Below are 11,893 nucleotides of genomic sequence, written 5' to 3' on the forward strand. Positions count from 1 at the left end.
GAGCTTCGTTGCCGCCTGTATTTCAAAATTGCTATAAAAAATCCGACAATATTCCGTCGTAATTTTATTTCTTTGATTTGTTTAGGTAAAATGATTGATAGAGCTTGAACATTACTCCTAATGCACAAAAAATTATTTTCAAATTTTTTCACGAGTTTGCAATATATTTCATCAACATTTTCAACTCTGAAATGCAGAATTTCAACTGCGTGTATACTTTTGAATCCCTTTTGTCACTCCAATAATTTTTTTTCTGACTTGAAAAAAATAGCTTGCCAAAGTTGAGAGCCTGTGTCATAAGAATATTAAAATTAGAATGTGACACTCTCTAAAATTATTAGACACTTTTAAGTCAAAATTTGGAAATATTAGTCGGAGTTTTGACAAGCTGACGATGATTTTGCCTCTGTTATATTTGTTATGATATAGATAAAAGATTTGACCTCTCTCTGTTACTAAAAATAGAAACACAGAGGTCAAAAACCGGCTTTTTTGGGTGCTTCCGCTAAAAAATATGACGTCATCTTGACTTACGCATATCAAGAATAGTCCAATCCATCCAATCAAAGATTTTCGCGGGTTTTTTTGATGCGCCCGACCGAATAATTTATGCAAATTGCCGAGTCAGCAAAAAGAATGAAGAACCAAAACCACTGACCTTTATATATACCCTTTGATCGGAGTTTTTTGAAAATTGGTACCCTAATGTCGGCACTACTCGATAGCGGTGTAAATGCATCGAGAGCGCTAGGTATACTTTTCCTCAAATTATTTTGATGATGTAGCGGCGTTAGACGTTAATTTTTAACATTGCAATGGCTTCTCCTTGGGTACCAATTCTAAAAAAACTCCAATCAAAGATGGCAGATATTGTTTGGTCCAGGGTTATATAAAGGTCAGTGACCAAAACATTGCAAAAACAAAATGGCTGGCCGCTGGGTCTTGAATCTTGAATCTCGAATCTTTGAATCTTTTTGTTGACAATTTTACATCAGCAGCAACCTTCTTCCGCTAAATCTGAAAACGTATATCACATAAGGTGCGACACATTTGAGATATTTGTTCCTTTTGCCTTTGGTTTGATAACAATTTTTCTTTTACCATATTTGCATTTCTTCTTTGTCATCTGTGCTGTGATTATGTATTTGTTTATTGTGACTGTGTTTGCTGTCTTATAACATTCAGGTTGTCAGTTTTTTTCTAGCACATTGCCTGGAGATTCAAGTTATGTGATTTCTCATTTATTTAATGACGGCAATTTGAATAGTTTCAAATTTTCCAACAAAAAAGACCGTTTTGATCACCAGCAGACGATGTCAATCGAACGAATCGAACGCCGAATCAATTGAACGCAATCGAACGCAATCGAATGATTGAAATTCGATTGCCAAACGCAATTGAATGCCAATCGAATATTACCGCGATTTTCTCGATTGATTCGATTGCATTCGATTAGTGCTTGGTTTCGATTGATTCAATTAGTTCGATTGTGTTCGATTGACTAATGTCGTAATGTATTCGATTGACTAATGTATTCGATTGATTCGATTGATTCAATTGATTCGACTACGTTCGGTTGGCTTATGCATTCGACTGGTTCGACTAATTGATTCTGTTGATTAACGTTGATTCTCGTTCAACATTTGAAGAGTTAAACGAGATGATATGAATCATTTTAGCCTGGATTCTAGAAAATGCAGATCATGCAGGCCCACATGTTTACTGCAGGTTGTGTGTCAAAGCCCGTTCGTTGCGTTGATTTATCTATCGTATCGATACTTAACCTCCCTAATAAGAGGTGCTCGAAATTGAAAGGAATTGAGGTAAATTGGAATCTAATTTTATCGACCACCCGTCAAACGCAGTCGAACGTAATCGAACATCAATCGAACGTAATCGAATATCAATCAAACGTAATCGAATATCAATCGAATCAATCGAATTTTACCCAGAATTTTACGTTCGATTGATATTCGATTGCGTTCGGCAATCGAATCGCAATCATTCGATTGCGTTCGATTGATTCGATTGGAATTTTCGTTTGATTCCGTTCGATTGACATTGTCTGGTGATCATGATAAAGAATCTGCAAATCAAAACAATTCTTTTTAGTCAGGTAGAATTGCATAACTACCCGGAAAAAAATGGTGTAGAAATGAAATTTTGCACAGAGGTCCAGGAACATGTCAAGAATCACCAAAAAAAAGCCACACCCACAGGAAGTAGATGGATATAATGAAATGACGTGACGGTGTAGACAAAAGTTACGGGAAACGCGTATTTGGACTTTGTACCCTATGCTGCAGTTCTAGTTTTATTGAATTATCACATAATAGACCTTTTTTCAAAGAGGATGCCTGTCGAATAATTATGTAGTCTAGCCATAAAAACAAATGCATAATTACTGTATCATTCATATTGTAATAATTACCTATACATGGTTTTATCATTGTTTTCCTGCTGGACTACATAATTACTCAACAGGACGTCCTCTTTGAAAAAAGGTCTATACATTACGTGCATTTTCATGATTTAACTGCACGCAAGCACTTAACCCTGTCCCAGCAAAAGCGGGACAAAAACCAGTTTTTTGAAGTTTGCAAAAAAACGCCACATAGAAGATCTTTCAAATTCAGTATATATATATGTGAATAGAGCAGTAAAAAATACAACTTTTCTATTTTCCCTTTTTTTTCTCAAAGATTATAGGAATGAAAATAAAGGTATATTGATAATTGAATACTATCCACTGATATGATCTGGGGGGCGATATGCGCTAAATATGTACCGTGTCCCGTCCGAAATCATGAAAAACAAAGTTCATTTTTTAAACATAACTCTACTTTTCTATGACAGCCTATAGCCTATATTTCATGGAAATGTACCTTGACACCACCTTTTAAGGCCTAATAATAAAGATATAGGGGCTCATGGGAGCTGTTAGAGCGTACGAAAATGGTAAATTTGCTATAAAAAAAAAATCAAAACTTACTTGCACTGTAGAGAGTATATATCACATATTATAAGGGTTGTAACAGGTGATATTTAAGTATCACTAAACTTAGGTGAAATCCTTTTTTTGTTGCATTCTTTTGATTGGCATGTAGATATCGAAAATGATTTCGGACGGACAAAATTTGCAAAACTAAAGGCTAGAATACATCAGAAAAATGTATTGAGGAAGTAAGGAAGCTGTAGAACAGCCTGAAATTGTTTGTTTAAAAGCCTTCCTCAAATTAGAATAGATCTTAAAAATCTGTATCACCTTTTTCATCTTTTTTCAGGGTGATTTGCACTAAATTTTTCCTGTCCGGTCCGAAATCATTTTCATAAAAATCTGTTTTATTTCAAGTTTTGCTAAACTTTTTCTTTCTACAGATTATCAGTAAGTATACAAGTAAATATACTACTATTCCAAATAGAAAATACTTGAGAATCTTTCATTTTTACAGGAAAATTGTCCCGTCCGAAATCAATTCCTATTTTCAAGGTTGAAATAAAGGTATAAAAACTTACTTCAATTGGCCTGTTTGAACATTTTTCTTACCACTAGGTCTTGCTAATAACTTCCTGAATGTTAAACATTCATTTTATTACAAATTGAAACATATTTGAAAAGTTATGATTTCGGACAGGACAAATGATTTCGGACGGGACATTTTTTCTAGTACCCCTGGAATCAAATCTGAAGAGCTTTGAATCTTAGATTTACTCAATTAAAATATGCTCTATCCTAGATTACAATATTCAGCCATTCAAATCTTTCTACCCTGCAGAATTTCAGAAATATTGTCAATCTTATTGCGATTTCGGACGGGACATCTTTTGATGTCACTTCCAATCACCAATGCACTGGGACCTATAGAATGTTAACCTAATGGTAAAATCATACTTTTTGACAGTTTTTCAAACACATACAGATCGAGCTTACTCTCAAACTTAAAAAACCTTCAATAAACACTCTTAAAATAGGGGCAATGTGCAATGATTTCAGATGGGACACATTTCGGTGTCAAAATGGACGTAAACAGAAAATCACTGCTAGAGCAAGATGGAAAAAAGGTTTCAAAACACTTTTTTTGTAGAAAAACACATGAATAAATTGCCTATGGAAAATCAAAATTCCAGGTCAAATACCTTCCTGGAAAGAAAGTGCTACCATAAAACTGAAGCACTTTTTTGCTAAAAATTGCCAAAACGAGGAAAAATTGACACAAAATTTATGATTGCAGACTAATGATAGACAGTTAAAACATGAAATTTTGCAGAAAGCTCTATCTGATGAAAAAAGAAAAAATCATTAACACTTAACCTTAATGAGATATATGCAAAAAATGATTTCGGACGGGACGGTACAGATTTAGTGCAAATCGCCCGGCACTACAGTAAACCTAGAATTGCTTTGCAAACTCTTCGCTTTAGTAAATGATTGACGGATTAAACTTAAAGTTTTTCACTCCCAAGAAAGCTCTCGGGCGTTCTGCAAGCGTTCTCGGCTCAATCCTCGGACCGGGCTAAAAATGGTAGACTTAGCTGTGATGGATCATTTCGATGGAAGTTGTTGGAATGTTTGCAAGGCTCTTGACAGAAAATCGTTTGTTTTATTGTCAATGATGACAGTGCCGTTATTAATTTCGTTAGATCTGACATGTGGATGATTGTAATAAGTGAACTTCATAGTTTTGATTTCCATTGAAGAATCATATTACCAGAGGATCTCAATCAAACGGAATTGATGATTGAACCAGTCGAACCAAATCGAATGCAATTGACCGATTGAAATTCGATTGTCGAACGCAATCAAATCTCAATCGAACGTCAAAATTCTGGGTAGTATTCGATTCCGTTCGATTGAGATCGTCTGGTAGTCAGCTTAGTGATCTGGTGATGGTGACTCAAAATTTGATTACCCGACAATCAAAGTTCAATCGGTCGATTGCATTCGATTTGGTTCGACTGGTTTGATCGTCGATTCCGTTCGATTGAGATTGTCTGGATATTATGTTATTAGATGCTGTTTTAGAGCTTTAGAACTAGCCTGAATGATACAGCACAGGAAAACTGTATAATCCGTTATCGTAAGTGAATTCCTAATTTGCATTCCAAATCAGTCCAAATTTGGCTTTAAACTGATCGAACCTCAACCCATTGATCAAACACTCACAATTTGTTTTCAAATCTTAGAGTTTGATTAATTTTTTTACTCAAACTTTTATCGTTTGATGGAGTTTGGCAAGTTCGATTCATTGGGTCTGGTTTAGCTGAAGTCTTGCAAAAGCAGGACAAAAATCAGTTTTTAAATTCGCAAACTGATGCATCCGAATCTCACCAAAATTTCCAAATTCAGCAATTCGCCAAATTAAATTCCCGCCAAATTTAACAAAAAAAGAATTATGTGAAAGATCACTACTTTTTAGTATATTTTTGAGTAATTTTCACCCATTTCAGTGTGACAAAATTTCCAATTCGCCAAATTAAATCCCCACCAAATTTTATGAAATTGATCTATCGCCAAATTAAATCCCTGCCAAAAATCTATTCAAAATTTATCCACTTAAGGTATATATTTCAATTGTATAATTACTTACTATGATTGCTAATTTTCATAGTGTAAAAAAACATAGAAGATCTTTCAAATTCAGTATGTGGATAGCATTGGTTAAAAAGTTCAAATATAAGTTTCTGGTAAATTGTATGTGAGATATCAAATATATTATGTTCAAATAATTAAAAACTCTAGTATCAAAACGATGATAAGAAAATATTTAGCACACACATTCTTTTACTGTAAGTTGGACTACCTTAAGAGAAGAAGTTTTCACAGGAAGAAATTTACATTAAGTAAGTATCGACATACCTCATCTAATTCCCATACACACTTTCTTTAGAGCTGGGAATGATAGGTATTGGAATTGCTGATTCCTTTTAAACACTCTAATAGGGGTGTCAGAATTAGATGGGAGTGTCGACATTAGACCAACTTATGGTATACTTTCGTGTGTTTTTTGTGATGCTGGAATTTTACTTATTCAACATGTCGTGCCTATTTCTTAGGACTCAAGCAATGAAAACATATTACTGCTGCACACAATACCCTGATATAGATCAACTTCTTATCGCTTAATTTTTATCTAAATAGATTTTGCTATGCCAGTGTCTTCTGCATGTAGGGTTAGAAAGTACATACAACATCGCTATGCTATCTGACATTTTTGGACTACCAGGCTATGCTAGGCTGTTAAATTAAATTAACGACTTATTGAAATTAACAAAAATTCTTTCTTTTGAAAAACTCACTTTTTTAAACTTTTTTCTGATAATGTTCCCAGCAAAATGCCGGCTCCATGGGAAAATGCCCAAAATATAGATTTTTGCCTTTAAAAAGGCCATTTTTTGGCACCAGGTGGTCGAAAGTTTGCCTTTGGTAGCATCAAATATTAGATTAGACCTCAAAAAAATCGTTAGTAATGGGGGACCCTTGATAAATTATATCAATACTATCTATTCTATTTAAAAATTGATTCACTGGAAAACTGATTCAAAAGGCATTTATTTGTCAATTCTACATTCTATTAGGAGCATAATATCAAAAATTTGACCTGATCTAAGGGGTACCCTACAAAGTGATACAATTCAGTACCTCGGTGGCTCGTCTAAGGTTATAAAAGATTTTATTTTATTTTTTGTAAAAGCTCTTATAAAAAACTGCTGACGTCATCAAAGGATGTATATACAATTAGATTTTTTTTAGTTCCAAAACTATCTTTGCATGATAATGCATCATCTTACCAAATTTCAAGACTTTACAATAATCTTTCAAAGACTTTCTGATGGGGTGACTTGTTTAAAAGTTGACTGTTTTAGTTTGCTTTCAAGCTTTCAAATTTCATATCAAAATTTTTTTATATCATTTCAGATGAAACAAAAATGGATAAACATCAATACTCGACATTAATAAAAATTTTCATTGCCACGTGTTTTGTTTATAATTATACTTGTTCTGCAGAAGATGTCAGTTTAAGAAATTATGCAAAATTCAGTGGTAAAGTTGGTGCTGGTAACTTTTCGTATTACTCCTTACAAGAGGCTGGTGATGTCACATTTGTTTTAAAATCTATTTTAGGGGATGCTGATATCTATGTTGCTCAACAAAAGGATTTACTTAATGTTGCAGATTATGAACTTTCTTCAGTGACATGTGGTATAGACACAGTGGTGGTGCCAGCTTCATTTTCACGGCCGGTTCACATAGGAGTATATGGCCATATTCATCATACTTTATCTAAGTATACTTTGTATGCCATTGTCAATGGAACTGATACCAATTTGATATTAGAAAACATTTCAAATGATAATTTTTCTAATGAAGGATCATCTAGTGATGATAATAATAGTAGTTTCTTTTCCAGTTTTGTTTGGGAACTCTTGGAAACGTTGTTGCAGATTCTATTGGAAGTTCTTCTTTGATTTTTCTGAGCTGTTTTAATATTCAGTCTTTGAAAAATAATAACTAAATTTATATAATATTTTAAAATAAAAACGATATTTTGAAATCAAAACCTTGACTTGAACTCTAGGTCTGACTGGAGTTCTAAAAGCCTTTTACTTTTAATGGTCTTTAAAAAATTTATTCTTCAAGTCAATAAAGATTTCAGAACTTTTTTTATGAATTGCTTTTATGCAATCATGCTGAAAATCAAAAGAAGGGAGAAACTTTTTACTTTTACAACCTTTACCGACGGTGTAGATCCATTACCACTGAAATTTGATATTTTAGAAAAACAATACCATACATTTTGTACTATAACCTATTTCAATTTTTTACCACTTTGCTGTTTGTAGATAGCTTGAAACATTTTTTTTCTGGCTTAACTAAATGATTAAAGGTTTTGTCTGTTTTTTTTTTACATAAGTGTTCCTGTTTCATATCAGACCTGATCAGACACATATTTCATATCTGGACAGTGTCTGCCTATTGTAATATTATGCTCATATAAGCAAAAAAATGTTTTTCTTTTCCTCTTTCTGACCAATCTTGCTCCACATCCGTGTCAACTCAATGTGAAAATGCTTGTGAGTTGAAATTGATGAGTAAGCAAACGACATCACTCTTATTTAAAAACAAAACCTTTAACTAGGGGTGTATGTTTTATTGGAAAAATTATTTTTTACGAGAATCTTCATTCAGACTTTCTTGTCTCTTTTATTTGCCTTTTTATGTTTATCTTATATTATTTGCATTTAACTGGAGGTTTTTAGGTGCAAAATTTTCACCAAAAATCATATTGTAATAGTGTTAATGTTGACTCTCACAATCAACTAATCAGGATAAGCGATCCCCCTTCTGGATTATGTCTTCTTTTTAATGGGTTGATAATATTCGAAAAATATTTTTTCTTCTATTATTTTCTAGATAAGAAAACGTAAGTTTTTAAGTTAAGATTAATTTTTAAAGACCAGGTTGACTGTACCGTGGATGAGACTCAGTGGCTGGTGGGGTTTGAGAATGAAAATGTACTGGCCGCTTGCTATTTGATGATATTAAAGATGTTTTCACAGTGATGCACCTTATAATAAGAAATGGCAGATGCTATTGATGGTCAGTTTGGTCAAGAATTGCCGGAAGAGATGATACCTGATAATATTTTCTTGAAGTTTGATTAAAATCTGTTCAAATGTCTTCTTTCATAGAACTGTTCATATTATAATACTTATTGAAGTTGCACTATACGTTCGTTATAAAGAACCAAAGCATGGAAAATATAATTGATTGTCATCTTCGTAAGTTATTTTCTTTTGATTTGAGTGGCAGATGTTGAATTGATAAATGTGATAAATGTGATAAACGTTATCTCATTTCACTGAAGATTGGTGCCTGTGCACCATGAAACTCTGGGTTTGAAATCTTTGGATATTGTGTCAACTCTTTATTATGATAAATGTGTATAGAGATTTTTCAGGGTTTGTTAAGTTATGTAATTTCCGCCATTATGAAAGCAAACGTTCGAATCGGTAGAAACGATCCCTTACGCAAATCGGACGTTTGGTTCCATAATGGTGAAAGTTACGTAACTTAACAAAACATGCATGAAAAGCCTCTATAGTTTCAATAAAATTCCTCGTTATTTGCTCATCGAATTCCCAAAAGTGGTTCAATTAATTCTTCCTTTACATCTTAAATATAGTTTCGAATACTCCTGTCTCTGTGAATCAATGTTTTTTTAGAACCAATGAAGTGTGATTTACGAAATCTGAAATTCGCCCGGCTACTATCAGGCAATTCGATTGACTTCCAATTTTGCCATACTCACCAACTTTGCCAAATCTACAATTTCAATGTCAAAAGATCACAGCTTCATGAATCATGGTTCATGGCAAATTTGTACATCGCTACGCCGCCATTATGATTTCTGTTTTGTGATGCTTAGTCAGCAGTTTTCTATCGGCGTTTGTAAAGCGAACGATTTTTTAACCAATCAAATTGCCGATCGGCATTGTTTTGGTTTAGCATTAGAAGGTCTTCTATTTTTCAAAATCTTTGGCAAAAGTGGCAAAATTGGAGCGAAAAGAACACAGGTCTCGTGGGAACAGTGTTTTGTATGGAGACATATGGAGGTAAGTTCCAAAAATGCCAAGAATGCCAGATTCAACACATCTTTTTTATTTAGCATTTATGGCACTCAAATTTTGCCAAATTTGCCAAATTTTTGTCAATTGAATGCAAAATAATTGGCAATCAGGGCAAAAATGGCATAGTTGGAAGTAAATCGAATTGGCTGTAAGTTATTTTTAAACAGTCGTTTGGATATGTATGGATTCTAAGTAATTTTCGATGAGGCTATTTTCGATTACTAAATTCCAAGGGGTGAGTCATTTAAACAGCTGGATGAAAATATTGACCATTTTAGGAAACATTTTCCAGTGGATTTCACTGGGCCACGGAAGCATGGAGTATTCGAAATTTATTTATTTGTTTGAGAACATTTCCACAACACTAAACCATAAATCAATCAATCTGCTCATTCTTCAGATCTTTGGGATGTCGTCAATAACGAAATGGTCTGGCCAACTCCAGAAGATAAATTACTGTACCAGAACTACTTGGTTCCAGACTTTTTGGAATCTTCAAAAGATGTTCCGCACAAGAAATGTATTTTAGTGCAATGCAGACAGAAGTATGAAGAAACAGGTCTTAATTATAATTAATTGAATCATAATGAGTACTTGTCATTATCACGTAAATTCGGGAACCAAAGTGAAGGTCAAATTTTAGAACAGCCTCTAGAGACTTGAGCTGAAATTTATCCTCCATTGTCTTTGGATAAAATAGCTGACAAGTTGGCAATCACAGGGGGTGTGGGTAATAGCTGACAGGTGTCAATCGCAGGGGAATGTTGGTTTGATCCCAGGTCAAAAATAAATCATTGGCTTAGATCAGGTTATCTGATCAACCGACAAATAGGAAATACGATTAAACTCCTTTTTCCTTGCTCCCCTGACAGTCATCAGATAGCAAATCAACATTTTTTCTACTTTTTAGATTGGTATTTGAAGTTTGCGGAAGAAAATGACTTTATTGTTGGTGTTGTTGGTTGGGTGGATTTAAAAGACAAAGATGGAACGGTCAGAGCTTTTAATTAAAAAGCCTTTCTTATGAGTTGTTGACCAATGTCACTAGTGCACGTTTTTTTTTTGTACACATATTCTTAATTTCTTTAGTTTAAAGCCTGATAATGTTCTTAACATGTTCATATTCTCACCATTTTGTGAGTCTTTTTGGCCATTTTCCTAAGAAATTGGGTGCTTTGGAGTCCGCAAAGCTTCAAAATGTTCATAACTTGTTATTTCAAATTTTCGGTCATCGAAGCATTATGTTCTTATAAAGTTTGTTCTTATAAAAAGAAAAGTGTAGCCGTGGTCTGATTAGAACTCAAATCAATGAAATTAGTTTTGGCCGAGCATTGATTTGATTTTAATAGTTCGTATTGTGAAAAATATGTATCCAGCAGATACACGAATAAAGTGCCATTTCGTTTGCATTTCAGAACAAGAGCAGCCATCGACGGATATTTCTCAAATGTCGGTACTATTTTTCCAGGAGAGAAAATTTTAGGGAGAAAATCCAGGAACATTTTGCTTAGCGAACAGACATGTGAATTTTATCAAAAGGACAGGCACCAATTTCATTAAAATATCTGTTCAGAAAATCCAGTAGCGTTTAAAAAAGAACACATCAAATTTTCCAGCAGAACTCTTGTTGTGTCAGCAAAATCCAGGAGCAATCATGAAAAAGAACACGTATATTTTTCCAATAATTAAGAACGTTTTGGGAAACAAAAACAGAACAAAATTACTTTTTTTCCAGGATCAATTTGTATAAAACACATGCATTTTTCCAGGAGCCCGAATTTCCTCATCGAACAGATATTTTTTTCCAGGTGCTAAAATTTTCTCATCCAATAGATGTACTTTTCCAGGAACCAAAAGTCAAAATAACAGATGGTTTCTTCCATCCCTGGGAACGCTTCTGAACAGTGTGTTTTCTAGCCGTTGGCTGCTCTTGCTCATACTGGTGCGCCATCAACACTAGCCTATACTTAGCCTATCTCTATCCCAACATGCGATTTTTTGATCACTCTGTTGGTCTATTAGTCAGGTAGAATTAGTCTGAGACCTGGACAAAATTGCCATCAAGCTGAAAATTGGCACAGATGTTCTTTAGGGTATACTGAGTTACCAAAAAAAAGCCCCATCAATCCGGACAGGGGAAACCACTTTTTCGGACAGTTTAAAACTGGACATGTCCGGAAATTATGTCTGAAAAAATAATTGTTCAAATATACAAGTATTATATAATATCAAAAGAAAGATAATTTCAAGACGAACAAAGAAT

The 11,893-nt window shown here is 33.9% G+C and overlaps 2 protein-coding genes across 2 annotated transcripts; both read left to right on the top strand.

Annotated features, from left to right (window-relative positions):
• The first annotated feature begins 6,927 nt into the window (after positions 1 to 6,927).
• On the top strand, positions 6,928 to 7,467 carry LOC136801054 (UPF0669 protein v1g209471-like). Its single transcript, XM_067057682.1, has one exon. The coding sequence runs from the start codon at positions 6,928 to 6,930 to the stop codon at positions 7,465 to 7,467; it is 540 nt and encodes a 179-aa protein (XP_066913783.1).
• A 1,212-nt stretch (positions 7,468 to 8,679) lies between these two features.
• On the top strand, positions 8,680 to 10,790 carry LOC136800971 (L-fucono-1,5-lactonase-like). The gene is made up of 3 exons (XM_067057580.1): positions 8,680 to 8,781; positions 10,031 to 10,189; positions 10,541 to 10,790. The coding sequence occupies exons 1-3, from the start codon at positions 8,754 to 8,756 to the stop codon at positions 10,639 to 10,641; spliced, it is 288 nt and encodes a 95-aa protein (XP_066913681.1). The 5' UTR covers positions 8,680 to 8,753; the 3' UTR covers positions 10,642 to 10,790.
• The last annotated feature ends 1,103 nt before the right edge of the window (positions 10,791 to 11,893 follow it).

This window comes from Clytia hemisphaerica, unplaced genomic scaffold (assembly GCF_902728285.1).
Source record: "Clytia hemisphaerica strain Z4C2 unplaced genomic scaffold, Clytia hemisphaerica genome assembly, whole genome shotgun sequence".
Lineage (NCBI taxonomy): Eukaryota > Metazoa > Cnidaria > Hydrozoa > Leptothecata > Clytiidae > Clytia > Clytia hemisphaerica.

Excerpts from the sequence above, each read along its gene's own strand:
- LOC136801054 (XM_067057682.1), top strand. The coding sequence starts at position 6,928 with ATGGATAAACATCAATACTCGACATTAATAAAAATTTTCATTGCCACG.
- LOC136800971 (XM_067057580.1), top strand. The coding sequence starts at position 8,754 with ATGGAAAATATAATTGATTGTCATCTTC. Across the intron at positions 8,782-10,030 it reads TATAATTGATTGTCATCTTC|ATCTTTGGGATGTCGTCAAT; the intron begins GTAAGTTATTTT and ends CTCATTCTTCAG. Across the intron at positions 10,190-10,540 it reads ACAGAAGTATGAAGAAACAG|ATTGGTATTTGAAGTTTGCG; the intron begins GTCTTAATTATA and ends TCTACTTTTTAG.